The sequence below is a fragment of the Vipera ursinii genome (genome assembly GCF_947247035.1).
Source record: "Vipera ursinii genome assembly, chromosome: 6".
Lineage (NCBI taxonomy): Eukaryota > Metazoa > Chordata > Lepidosauria > Squamata > Viperidae > Vipera > Vipera ursinii.
In genome coordinates, this window is record NC_139515.1 from 41,159,974 (window position 1) to 41,174,436 (window position 14,463).

General features: G+C 41.4%; 1 protein-coding gene across 6 annotated transcripts in view; it reads left to right on the top strand.

Annotated features, from left to right (window-relative positions):
• Positions 1–14,463, top strand: part of MON2 (MON2 homolog, regulator of endosome-to-Golgi trafficking) — a 108,253-nt gene that overhangs the window by 47,176 nt on the left and 46,614 nt on the right. For all 6 annotated transcript variants that reach the window (XR_014492923.1, XR_014492924.1, XM_083366378.1 and 3 more), the window contains 7 exons: positions 1,749–1,830; positions 3,528–3,709; positions 4,201–4,313; positions 9,247–9,351; positions 9,740–9,820; positions 9,910–9,983; positions 10,175–10,265. Coding sequence is in view for 4 of the 6 variants with exons in the window: in XM_083366378.1 (XP_083222504.1) it covers positions 1,749–1,830; positions 3,528–3,709; positions 4,201–4,313; positions 9,247–9,351; positions 9,740–9,820; positions 9,910–9,983; positions 10,175–10,265 (728 nt within the window). In the remaining 2 variants the exon portion in view is untranslated. The remainder of the gene's footprint in view (positions 1–1,748; positions 1,831–3,527; positions 3,710–4,200; positions 4,314–9,246; positions 9,352–9,739; positions 9,821–9,909; positions 9,984–10,174; positions 10,266–14,463) is intronic.

The following is a 14,463-nucleotide window of genomic DNA, read 5'->3' on the forward strand; positions in this document are numbered from 1 at the left end:
CATCATGGCTAGATGAGGAATTCTGGGAGTTGAGGTCCACAGGTCTTAAAGTTGCTAAGTTTGTAGACCCCTGAGCTATCTGGTTGGCCCTCCTTAGCTTTCCTTCCACAGTGTAGTAAGAATGCACACACACCCCAATCCCTTCCCTGTACCCTTAAAGACACAGGAATCAAGTGCAAAGCAAGAAAGGCTCACAAAATAAAGAAACACATAAACTCCTTTTTTTTCTTTAAGCTGCCTCAGGGGTGTCACATGTCACAATGTTGCAACCCAGACTGAAAGGCTCCAGCAATTGCGAAAAGCTTTAGCTTTAAAATTAAACCTGTTTACCTTCAAATAAAACTTTCTAAAAGCCATAGACAGACTCAAGATAAGGAGGTAAAACTAATTACATTTGTTTAAAGGGATTAAACCTATGGAAGTCAACACTTTGGACTCATTGCTAGCCTAAAATACAGACTAAAATATTCCAATAATAAAAGCACACAAAGGAGCCTGTGAATTACAAAACGCTGTAAAAACTGTAGAAAAATCCTTATGGTAACTCAATCAAGCTGCCAACTGATCCAGAACTAAATAAACCTACTTCCTTTCCGACATGCCGGCTTTTCATTTCATCAGCGCTGTTTGCATTCTCCTGGCTGGAGAAAACAAACCAGGGGCCCTTTTTTCTATCAAAAGCTGCTGCTTCTCTGTCCCTGTTTCCTCCCTGCCAGCTGACCTCTCATTCTCTTTCCTTGTTGTCTTTTTTTCCCTTTCCTGCCCAAACCACCTCCATTTATAGCCTCTCCTCTGCTCCCCCCCTTTTTCTTCAGTTCACCTCCAGCTTCACTTCCAGAAGTACTAATCAGCTGGAGTCTTCCTGGCTCTTGGGGCTTCTGCTGACCCCAGACAGTCCTGCAGCTGTAGCTGCCTGTCCCTCAGGCTTGGCTCGCTTCGGCTCATTCCCCTCCCCTGCTACACTTGGCTAGCCGTCACGTACCACCTGCCACGTAGCAAAGTACCACAGGTGGTACGCGTACCACCGGTTGAAGACCCCTGGTCTAGACAATGATAATAGGCAGCTTAACCTGCAGAAGAAATAGGGACCTGGCAAGCATCTCACATGGATCTTCTCTAGTTTCTTTGACTGTAATTGTGAGGAGGGAGAGATGTACTTTCAGATTTGCAGGATTCTGTTACTGTCAACCTATAATAAAGTTAGAATACTATTTCTGGGTATACTTCTTATCTGCATTACCTCATAAGCGGACAATAGATGAAGTATATTTCCCTAAAGCAATTGACTGCAGATTGAAACTATGAAAATTGAATAATTATTTTGGAATTGCATGTGACTATCTTTGCATTAACAATTTACTTACTCTTATGAATAAAATACAGATAGTCCCAGTTTACAATTGCAATTGGAACTGGAATTTTCATTGCTAAACAACACAGTTGTAAAGCATGACATCCTGTGATTGTATCACTTTGTAACGGCAGTTCCAACAGTCCCTGCTGTCGTCATTAAGCAAGGATCATGTGGGTCTTTAAGCAAGCACTTTACATGACCATGACTTGCAACTTCCTGCCAGCTCCCCCATTGATTTTTCTTGTGGATAGCTGAAAGGATGTCAGAAATCGTGATCCCAAGACTGTGGGGACACTGTATATTAAGTGAAAACAAAAATGCACCAAGAAATGTATCTTCTATAATTGAATTGCTAAGTATTATTTAATAGTATTTTAAACTTGTTTTCTTTAAGATCACAGAGTTGTTTGGGAAGAAATGGTGAATGCATGCTGGTGTGGTCTTCTTGCTGCACTGTCTTTACTTCTGGATGCTAGGTATTAAATCATTTTTAAATAGTTTCATTTTTTAAAACTGCTTTTTTACAGGCAAGCTGAGACTTTGTATAGCAAATTACACATCAACTAAGTAACTTATTTTTGAAGAGCTAAAAGAGACAAAATTATGCAAAAATATTTGTGGCCAAAAAGCTATAAAGAATTGGATATTGTTGCAATTTAACTGATTAATTAAGCAATACTAAGCTTTTCTGTTCTTATAGAGAAAACTTGTGTTGTATCTATTTAACATTAAGATACTGTGTCCATAAATATGGTCATATCTTTATCATTTTTGGTACCAGGTAGATGATAATATAACTATTTTATTTATTTTATTTTATTTAGAAAATTTATATCACCTCCTACTTGCACATGGTGACTCAAGGCGGCTTACATCAATTAAAAACATCCTATAAAAATAACAAGGAAAAATAATATAATAACCCCCCCCAGCGACCACACACATTAAACTAGCCATTTGCTGGGCTCTATCTCACTCTGGGTTCCCCAGGCCCACTGGCAGAACCAGCGCCTTCCGGAAGAGTGCTAAAGTGGGAGCCAGTCTAATATCTGAGGGAATGATGTTCCAGAGAGAGGGAGCCACCACAGAGAAGGCCCTTCTGGGTCCCGCCAGATGCATCTCCTTAGGGGACGGACCCGCAACATTCCTTGCCTCCCCGCTTAGTGGGTCGGGTAGATGTGACCGACGAGATAGTCCCTCAGATAACCTGGTCCCAAGCCATGAAGAGTTTTAAAGGTGACAGCTGGTACCTTGAATTGCACCCAGAAGCAAATCGGCAACCAATGCAGCTCCCACAGGAGAGCTGTCTTGTGTGCACACTGAGGTTTGCATAAAAGCATGCAGGCTCAGTCCATGGTGACAGATGATCTCACCCAACGTCTTCATCTAAATGTTAAATAGGAGCAGAAAGAGTATACCGAGCCCTTAGGAACCCCGCAAAGCAGTGGGTGAGGGCTGGATCTCTCACCTCCTATCAACACTGAGAGTGGCCACAAAGGAAGAAAATGAACCAGGATAGCACAAGCCCCCTCCCTCCCAATCCCTGAAGCTGCTCCAGAAGGATAGCATGGTCGATGATATCTAAAGCCGCCGAAAAGTCAAGTAGAGCAAGGATGGATGCACTACACCCATCCCACTCCCACCAGAGATCATTAAATTACTGGAAATACATAAATTATAACATAAGGCAGAGACCTTCAGATGCACTGACTTTCATCAAATCTCAGATTTTTCTAGCTAGAATTATTAACTTCTGAGAATTCTGTAAAATTGATCTTCCTATCTGGACAGCAACAAGATTGGAGCTAATATAAAGGGTTTTGTTACTTTAGTGTAACACAATGCTTTATTGTACTTTTTTTGTAACACAATACGCAAAATGATTTGCCAGAAAGATTTTACAAAATGTACAGTACATCTTCAAAGCATGTACATTTGAAAGACAATCAGCTCATATTATTAAAGAGCTCTATTTTAAATTTATTTTGTCTCTTCAGAATTATTCTAGTAGTTATCTTCGATGTCTTAATGATACCCCGGTTAATTCTTACATAAATATTTCCTTCTATGTATTTTACTTCCAATGCAATAATATGGATATTTATGCTTTGTTTTTAAACAAAATTACTTTTAATATGTATGGATTATTTTAATAATTTTTGTGCTGTTTCAGCACTGATGAAGCTGCCACAGAAAATATCCTAAAAGCAGAGCTAACTATGGCTGCATTGTGTGGAAAATTAAGTCTTGTAACTTCAAGAGATGCCTTTATTACTGCTATTTGCAAAGGTTCTTTGCCTCCTCACTATGCCTTGACAGTACTGAATACAACTAGTGCTGCTCTTTCCAGTAAAAGTAAGGATATTATTTAGTCTTATTTTACATAATTTGAATTCAAAAATGCTCTGCATTTTGAAAGAATATACTTTTCTTAATATATATTAGACGCAAGTACTTGTCAGAATAACATGTGGCTCTGTGGAACTGTAAGAAGTGAATGATAATCTAATATAACGAGTTATACATGGCCAGATTCTGAAAACCCACCAGTCTTTTCTTCACTGGTTGAATGTTATGAATGGTCCATAGAAATTACAAACTTGCAAACGTGCCTATGAAGACTTTCATTGCTATTTTAGTTGTACAGCATAATTTTAGATGTGAAGGCTACATTAAAATGTCTATTAGTAGCAAACTGATTCTTTAAGGATTTTCTTAAAATCTATTGCTAATAGTTTGTTGTAACTATTACATAGATTTAATAAACATGTATGTATATGGGTAATATTTGAATTAAAATATAATATTTATGAAAGTTCATATCTAAATATTGTTTTGCTTTCCAGCATATTCTATCCAAGGTCAAAATGTGCAAATGATCAGTCCCTCAAGTGAATCTCATCAGCAAGTTGTAGCAGTAGGGCAACCACTGGCTCTTCAACCGCAGGGAACAGTAATGGTAAAATACAGTTTGTAAATATCCCTTTTCTTCTTCATTATTACCTATCTCTTTTTCTCATTTCCCCCATCACAATTAAACCCATGTATATTTTCATTAACTGGAAAGCTTCCTTAATGTCTTGTTAAAGCAGAATGCTAATTGTTTGTTTAGTCTTTTTTTGTACAAACTTTAATTGTCTTCAGGTGTGTGTGCATGCGTGTGTGTGTGTGTGTGTGTAAGGATAGGACAGGCAACCTGAAAAAGCAAAAGAGCCACTGGGAACCGGTTCCATCACACATAAAAAAAAGTGGGAGCCACGTGCGTGCGTCCATGCATGCGCATGCACAAAAAACATTTTGCGCATGAGCAAAATGTTTTGTTTCTTGCGCATGCACAGACGCGCGTGCACAGATGCATGTGCACAGTTGCCACTATTTTTATGTGTGATGGAACCGGTTGCGCGGCGGCGACGGCCCGTTTGCAGAGCCGACATTAATCTGGCACCCAGTCAAACGGTCACCTCCTTATTGTGATGCCATCTTTCAACCACCCGCATAAAATTTTCTGGCAAAGCTTCCGTAATCTTAGAAATACAGGAAGAAAGAAAAGCAACACAGAGCGTGAGCCTTTTGTTTTTTCTTTACGAGAAAAGATCCTGTTGTTAAAGTGCTCTTTTCCCCACGACATAAAAGCCCAAACCTTACAAACTGGCAGCCCTCCTCCATTGCATCAGCTCTCCACACAGCCTAGTATTGTGCTGATTTAATTTAAAAAGTCCCGGAGAGTTCCGAGGAACTTGCTCCCCAACTTCGACGTTTTCCCATTTCGACAAAATGGCAGAACCCCACCCCTCTTCTTGGTGCCATTCGATGCTTTAATAACTACGAGAAAGGCAGAAATTTAGCACGATCAGCCCTCAGGCAGCGCTGGCTGCCCCAGTATTTCTGCCTCCCATGCAGCAGAAAGAACACAAGGGGCGAGACTGGGTGGAGGGGGGTGGCAGAGATACGACAAACCCTTTTCCTTACCCGCCACGATTGCGATCGCGGCCTTGGTCACTGAAGCCTCGCATTCTCCCAAGCAGAAAAAGGGGACCTCTGTGCGCGACTACGTGAAGGGTAGCGCTGAGAGGCCCAACTGTGCCTACTCTGAACTTTCCTACTGCTTTGTGGCTATAGAAAGAACTCCCGGGACTTAATTTTCCCAGCTAAACAGCCGACGGGTTTGGTTTTTCTGGAGCTGCTTGGCGCTCGTTAAAAAGCAAACCAGCCTTTCTTCTCCTGCCTCTTAAACGCAATGAAATACGGAAGTGCAAGTCCATAGCATTTCCGTTGCCATCGCTTAGTTCAGCGCCACATTTTGAGTGGAAAAATTGCCCAGTTTCCTTAGAAACTGGCAAGTTATGTGTGCTCTGCATAACTGGCAAGTTATGTAGAGTTTAGTAACGGGCCGTGGCAACTTTCCATTCGGAGAGGTGTGCGCGCAGCTCTCCAAAGGTTTAGAGAGCTGCATGTGCACCTCCGCCCGTTCAGAGAGGTGCACGCGCACCTCCACCCGAACGGGCGGCGGCACCACCCGTTTACAGACCTGCTGCCGTAGCCCGTTTGCAAACCTGCTGCCTTCGGAGGAAGGCGGCAGCTCTGCAAACGGGCCGCAGCAGCTTTCCCAACGAGTGGCGCACGCGCACCTCTTGGAATGGGCAGTGGCACCGTCCATTGGGAAAGCTGCCGCGGCCCGTTTCCTGTGAAGGCGGCAGCTCTGCAAAAGGGCCGCAGCAGGTTTCCCAACGAGCGGTGCCACTGCCCGTTCGGGCGGAGGTGTGCGCGCACCTCTCCAAAGGTTTGGAAACGTGCACGTGCACCTCCGCCCGTTCGGAGAGGTGCGCGCGCACCTCTCCGAACGGGCAGTGGCGCCGTCCATTGGGAAAGCTGCCGCGGCCCATTTACAGGCTGCCGCCATCCTCTGAAGGCGGCAGCTCTGCAAACGGGCCACGGCAGCTTTCCCAACGAGCGGCGCCACTGCCCGTTCGGGCGGAGGTGTGGAGAGGTGCACGCGCACCTCCGCCCGTTCGAAGAGGTGCGTGCACACTGGGTGACTGGGAGCCGCAGGAGATGGCTCAAAGAGCTGCATGCAGCTCCGCAGCCACGGGTTGGCGACCTGTGGGATAGGACTTCTATTATAGCATGGTGAAAAGAACAGAACAGAAAAGCACAAATTAAATCACATAATTAAATTAATAAAATATTTATAAAAAAAGAAAAGAAAATGGGTCGTGGATGGGTATTCCAGTATGACAATGACCCAAAACATACAGCCAAGGCAACAAAGGAGTGGCTCAAGAAAAAGCATATTAAGGTCTTGGAGTGGCCTAGCCAGTCTCCAAACCTTCATCCCATAGGAAATCTGAAGGCTCAAGCTGCCAAACATCAGCTTTAAAACCTTAATGACTTGGAGTGGATCTGCAAACAGGAGTGGGACAGAATCCCTCCAGAGATGTGTGCAAACCTGGTGGCCAACTATAAGAAACATCTGACCTCTGTGATTGCCAACAAGGGTTTTGCCACCATGTACTAAGTCATGTTTTGCAAAGGGGTCAAATACTTATTTTAGTCATTAAAATGGAAATCAAGTTATAACTTTTTTGAAATACATTTTTCTGGATGTTTTTGTTGTTATTCTGTCTCTCGCTATTAAAATAAACCTACCATTACCAGTATAGACTGATCATTTCTTTGTCAGTGGGCAAACATACAAAATCAGCTGGGGATCAAATAATTTTTTCCCTCACTGTATGTAAGAGAAAGTAAAATAGCCAAGGAACACCTTTGCAGCTGGGGACTAAATCTTCCTGAGCTTTCTTCTATCTTCATGGCACCATTATAGTTTCACTTGCATGGCTATTGTAAAATGTAATCTGATTTTGAAATGATTTAAAATTAGATGATGGCTTGTAAATTTAGACTTCCTTTGTGTCTGTCAACTGTTCTTCCTCTTTACCATTTTTCTGCAAGCTTTATTTATTTTATATTTCATATTTCTTACCGGGCCATCTGCCTCGGAGAGGCTCTGGGCCGTGATTTCCCTCTTAGTTTTCATTTTTCGCCAGTCTGCTAAGTGGAACAGCCATCCAGCAGAAGCAAAATTTGCATCAGCTCTTCTCCCTTCCTTTCCTGCCTCTTCCCCGCATGCAGAGAAGTGTGAACCCACCTACTCACCTGCATACTCAGGTATCCTGCCAGTCACCATTTTGGATGAGGACTAAGGAGGCACTCTGCAGGTCTTGGTGCTTTCCTTGTCACAGTGGGTTATTCATTTGGCTCATCCCTGCCCTGATAAAAACAGGAAGTTCTTTAAACAGATAAGCTATTCTTATCCATCTCATGTATGGTGAGCAGCCTTGTAAATAATTGAAATGAAGTTCATAGTATTTTACGTTCTTTTCCATGAAAAAAAATGTTTCTCACTATACTTTTAAAAATTCTTTAAGGATAACTCATTGCCGTTTTACTTTTTCTTGCCCTCAGGAGGAATCTTATCTTGACAGAGGGATTCTTTAGAAAATTTTTACAGTAGCTTTACAGTACCTATTCCTCGTGAAGTAGGTTACTGTGTCTGCTCCCTTTATATCAGTATCCTATCAGCTGCTCCAGATATGGGGTTCCTTTTACTTTTATTTTTCTACAGCAACACCTTTACCTGATAAAGATATTTAATATTGTACTTTATTATTCTATCTTGATGGCTTCTACTTTGTTCCTATGATGCATGAGCTACGTCTACATCTTTTCATGTTTCATTTTCTGTCATCTCATTCTGAATGACAATTGTGAATTTATGGTCAGAATATCTGATCTAGTAAGATCCTCCAGCTTTATTTATATATCACCTTGCAGTAAATTGAGAAAGGGTTTGGTTATTCATTTCTTAATTTTTGTTATTTTAAAAAACTACTAAAAGGATAATATTAATGAACTTGAATGAACAGTGCACAATGAGGTTTTTTTCTAGTTATTGTTGCTACTTGTCAGTTATAAATATAAATTAGTTCTATTGTGGAATAAATCTGATGAAATTTTTTAAAATGGTTCTGTGTATGTTTCAAATAATAATTGCAGGAGAACACTATAGGTGGTCCTCGCTTAATGACTGTTCATTCAGCAACCATTCAATATTATGACAGTGTTGAAAAAAGGAATTTATGACTATGCCCAAAGACATTGCAATGCCCCCACGGTCACATGATTGCAATCTGGGTTCTTGGTAACTCATTTACAATAGTTTGCCAATGCCCCATGATCATGTAATCGTCATTTGAAATCTTTCCTGCTAGCTTCCGAGAGCCAAAAGGGAAGTCATTAAAGAAGGTTGAAAACTGTTGCCACCTGCTGACAGGACTTCCTCTGATTTCTGGAGTCTGGCTGAAAAAGGTCCATTGGGACCCATTCTCAAAGAGAGTGGAAGGGTTACCTGCCAAATTCATTTTGCCCTGTGCAGGGCAGAGTTCCTCCACCAAGCAGCTCAGTCACTCTCAGAGATGTTGGCTGAAAAAGTCTGTGTCAATAAACAAGTAGAACAGACTTTAAATACTGTTGTATCAAAAGGAGCAAGTATATTTTGGGTTCTCTCTTTTCTGCTTCAGTTTTAATTGTACCAGCTTGTACTAATATTTACTTGTTTTGTAAAGTAAAATGTTTGAATATTTGATCAATATTTTATCAAATTAAAAGGCTGTCTGCCATAATGATTTAAGGATTATGTCAGATGTTGTCACTGAAATCCAGTGTAAAATATCACTCACCCACAATCCTAAATTAGAGAAAAATCTAAGAATAAATTGTGTAGTGTTTTTTTAAATGATTATATTTTTCATTAATATTGTTGAAACAGTTTTGCACTTATAAAACTTTTAGCTTACGTCTATAAAATGCTGACTTTAAAATTTTTCTTTTAGCTTACATCAAAGAATATACAGTGCATGAGGACATTACTTAGCTTGGCTCATTGTCATGGAGCCGTCCTTGGTACATCATGGCAACTTGTCTTAGCTACACTCCAGGTGAATTTTAAGAGACTTTGCTTTGATTTATATCTTTTTTAAACTTTTCATAAAAATGGATGTATAATTTTCAGTGACTGAGCAATGAAATTTCTCCTATGCTAAAAATCAGGTCTATTCAATTTGCCAGACTTATTGTTATATGACAGTCATCTTGACTTTAGGTATCCAAATATGATTATCACACCATGCATGTAACCACATGGTTTAATCAACAGCATGAATGGAATGGTTATACAGGGCTATAATGATCTTTTGCTATTTTGTATAAGCTTTTAAATTGTGATATGAACTTCACACACTTTGTCACAGAAAAACATACTTACATTCTTAAAGTAAATATTTTACAAAGATATTTCAAATTTTAAAGTGTTTCTTTGCATTTTAGCATCTTGTATGGATTCTTGGTTTGAAACCAAGCATTGGAGGTGCTTTAAAGCCTGGAAGAGCTGTAGAAGGACCAAGCACAGTAAGATATATACTACCTTATTGAATTGAATAGTGATAATATCATGTTTTTATTATACATTTACCAAAGTTTGCAATTATTTTTTTTAGGTTCTAACTACGGCTGTTATGACGGATTTGCCAGTTATCTCCAACATTCTTTCCAGACTTTTTGAAAGTTCACAGTAAGAAATTGACTTTGCAAACAAAATTTTAAATACACAGTTCTAAAGTTCCGTCTCTAACAATTATATCTATTTTTTATAATTTTAATCACTGTTCTTGGTTGCATACAGCCTCCTTTGGGATTCTTTTTTCTTACTCATTTTGAAATAGTTTTAATACTTGATCTCTCTCCTCCACTCATTCCCCACAGATATCTGGATGATGTTTCATTACATCATTTAATAAATGCACTTTGTTCATTGTCTCTGGAAGCCATGGATATGGCCTATGGAAATAATAAGGTATGATATGTTTAAGCTTCTTATATAAATCAACCAGATTAATCCAGTTAAGTTTACATATGAATTACATGAACATGAATTATGTAAACATGATTTATATATCCCATATATATAAAGCCCAAACATCAGATTTGCTATTAATTATATGTCATCAAATGTTGTTGACTCTTAATCAGTTACATAGATTTTCTCTGTGATGATCTGTCCTTAATCTGGTACTTCAGGTTTTCGAGCAGTGCAACCATCCCCACTGAGTCCTTTCATCTTACTGCTGGTCATCCTTATCTCTTTTCTCATTCCCAGAATTATAGCCTTCTCTAGAGAGCTACGTCTTTGCATAATGTGTCCAAAGTAGAAGAATTTATTTCATAGTGTGTTGTTTCTATGCATTTTTAGAGTAGGGCCATCAGCATAGCCCAGGTTATATTTAAGGTTTAAGGTTTATTAAATTTATATGTCGCCCTTCTCCCTGACGACTCAGGGCGGCTCACAACAATAAAACGTTAAAAGATATAAATACAAAAATTAAAAGAGGATTAAACAATATAAGAAATAAGAACAATTTAAACAATAAAAAACCAAATTTAAAAACTATGATCAGTCCAGGCCCGCTTGTTGGAATAACCAGGCCTTTAGGTCACGGCGGAAGGACCAAAGGTCAGGGGCCATCCGCAGCTCCGGGGCAGTTCGTTCTAGAGGGTCGGTGCGCCCACAGAGAAGACTCTTCCCCTGTGGGTCGCCAGCCGGCATTGCCTGGCCGATGGCACCCTGAGGAGGCCGACTCTGTGGGAGCGGACCGGGCAATGGGAGGTTGACATTGGCAGCAGGTGGTCTCGCAAGTACCCCGGGCCTAAGCCATGTAGGGCTTTAAAGGTGATTATCAGCACCTTGAATCACACCCAGAGGGCAACCGGAAGCCAATGCAGCTCACGCAGGAGTGGTGTAACATGGGAGTATCGAGATACTCCCATAAGCACCTGCGCAGCCGCATTTTGCACCAGTTGAAGCCTCTGGGCACACTTCAAGGGCAGCCCCATGTAGAGAGCATTGCAGTAATCCAGGCGAGAGATGACAAGGGCATGGGTGACTGTGCATAGGGCATCTCGGTCCAAAAAGGGGCGCAACTGGCATACCAGGTGAACCTGTGCAAAAGCCCCCCTGGTCACGGCAGTTAGATGATCTTCCAAATTAAGCTGTGAATCCAGGAGGACACCCAAGTTGCGGGCCCTTTCTGAGGGGGGCAATAGCTCCCCCCCATCAGAAGAGATGGAACCTGTTGGACAGTACGAGATGCCGATATCCACAGCCACTCGGTCTTGGGGGGGTTCAGCCTGAGCCTGTTCCTTCCCATCCAGACCCACACTGCCTCCAAGCACCAGGACATCACGTCAAGGGCATATAATGATGATGATGATGATGATAACTTTAGTGTCACTTTGAATGTGCACAAATCGGCATACATCAAAATGATATTTCGTTGCATACAGCTCTCAAAGGGTCACCACCTCCGATATATACTTCTTGTTCGTGGCCCGCTCAAATTTCACATTGTCCATTTTAGTCTCTAGGGAGTGAACGATGGCACACAGGACAGATGGAAATGGGGCTCCATGTGGATTAGCCCTCAAATTCGCTTGTATTCTGACAACCTCACCTTCTTTCCTTTTTCTGATCCTGACTCTTCCACCTTTTCCTTAAAGAGGCCTTGCTTCTTTTCGCCCCTGGAGCACACTGCTGCTGCCACCAACTCCTCCAAAAGCCCCACTTCCTTCCTCTGGGCCTGCCGACAGCCTCATCCAGTTCCTTCACTCCATAAGCTCCAGGTCCTCTCCTCTGCCTCCTCTGGAAACAGCCCTGATTTGCAATACAATCCATCACTGGGCCAGCAGTCAGATCTTGCTGCTGGTAGAACAAATTCAAACAGTGCCAACGACTTTTAACAGTCTCACCAACAGTTCCAAAACAACTAGAAACTTGCCATGCCAGCAAAGATTGTCGGTCGTATGTCGTATGTTACCTTAGTTCCACCATGTTGCTCAAACACATTAAAATCTTCCTGATCATGTGGCCTATAGCCCTTACTATCCCTCCCAAAACTATTTGCCTTCAAGAGCCAATGCAGCCGCAGCCATTCCAGGCACCGCCATCTTAGATGGGATGAAGTGAAACATATAATATGTATTATATATCCATAAATCTTATTTATATGGTCTCTCATCTCTGGGTGGCATACAATAAACCATAAAATAGCAGTGCTAAAGTAGAATGCAATTAAAACATTTAAAAAGGCTAAATAAAAAGATTATGAACCCACCATTCCCTTGAGTCCCCCAGGCTTATAGACACTGCCAAATTTTGCAGGATTTCTGGAAGGATGGAATGAAAGTGGTAAATCTCATTGCAGGGAAGGGATGACATTGCACAGAGAAAGTGCCATGGCAGAAAAGGCCCATTGCAAAGAAGATGTAACTCCTTTGTAGACAGAACCCACAACTGTCAATGTTTCTTCCTCTAGTTTTTAAACCACACTCAATTTCTTCAAATCTATCTTCCCTTAATATATGTTCAGCAAATGGTTTAAATATAGAAATGGAATTTGTAATCCAGGAAAGTCCAATAACTTCAAACACAGTTTTTATTTATAATTGTAATCCAGCCTGTAAGACAGGGCAATCCAAAAAGATTCTTTCTTTTCCAGCCACAATCTTCAGGACTTTAAATTCCAAGGACACCAAAATGTTTAAACTATAAACAATGTCTGGGCATACAGCCAGGTTTTACTCCAATCAGAGCAACTCAGTAAGATAAAAACAAAAAGAAAGAAGCAAAACTGCATGTAGTTCTCAGTTTTGCCACTAGGTGTCATTAGATGTTCATTCCCAACATACTTTGAGAAAGTTTAAGACAGGGGTGTCAAACTCAATTTCATTGAGGGCCGCATCAGCATTGCGGTTGCCCTCAAGGGGCCGGGTGGGCGTGGCCTACTGGGTGGGCGTGGCTAAAGTGAATATGGCCTACTGGGTGGGCGTGGCCAGCTCTACATCCTTGGCATCAAGGGTGCCTATGGGGGCCTGGGCAGGAGTGGGACAGATCTGAGGGTCTCTGGCAGGAGGAGGGTCTCTGGGCCAGGGCCAAGGCAGTGGCTGGCGGCCGTTCCTTCACTGTTTCCAGGATGGCTTCGCGGGCCGCATAAAACCACTTCGCGGGCCGGATCCGGCCCCCGGGCCTTGTGTTTGACATGTCTGGTTTAAGAAGTTAAAAACCAGATAGTTTCCAAACAAGAAATAAACAAAAAAATTTTTATAAAACCAAGTTTTCCAAGATATCCTTCTTTTATGCCTCAGTCATCTTCACAGTATTGTTATAAGTCAGTTTTAATTTCCCCAAAGCTTAAACCACCGCTTATAGTTCAGGAGGGAGGGGTAAGGAAAAAATCCCCCCCCCCCGAGCTTGGGGCTTTGCTTTTGGATGCTGTTTCCCAGAACCGATATTTCCACTTGTAGAGAGATAAGGAAAGTAGTCTCACCCAGGTCGGCTGTTTTGCCTTCCGCTTTAAAATTCGTTGTCTCTGACGATCAGCTGCTTCTGTCAGACCGCATAGGTGTGGTCAGCCTTTCTTCCTGCCAGTCCCAAGGGCTCCTTTGGATCAAGTGGACCAGCTACCATTGGCTCACGATTTGCAAAGTTTCACCCTTTGGCCAGTCGCCTCTACAGGGTGACTTTTGATCCTATTGGACTCCCCAGCTGGTAGAAACCAGGCTTGGGGAAGGAAGATTCATTCCCCAGTGCCCATCCTGCAATGACGTCACCGGAAACACTCTTGGAGAATATACAAACTGGTCTCAGTAGTTTGCTAACCTGAAGACAGTCAATGTCACCATCTTTTTTTTTTATTGAAAAGTTTTATAAAAAGTTACAATATTATCCCCTTCCCAAACCCCCCTAAACCCCCCCCTCACTTTCCAAAGCTGATTACAGGGTTACAAATATATAATAATCATAGTCTAACTAACATTAATCAACTATATAAAAAACCAAATACATAATACTCTTTAACCCGCCTTTAACATAATTACCAACACTCTAAAATACCCAACTTCTAGAAAAAAATAAAATTATAACAATAACAATCTAAAATTTACTCATAAGCTAAATGGTACTTTTTAGTCCCATATTTTTTCTGAATATAATCTATCCA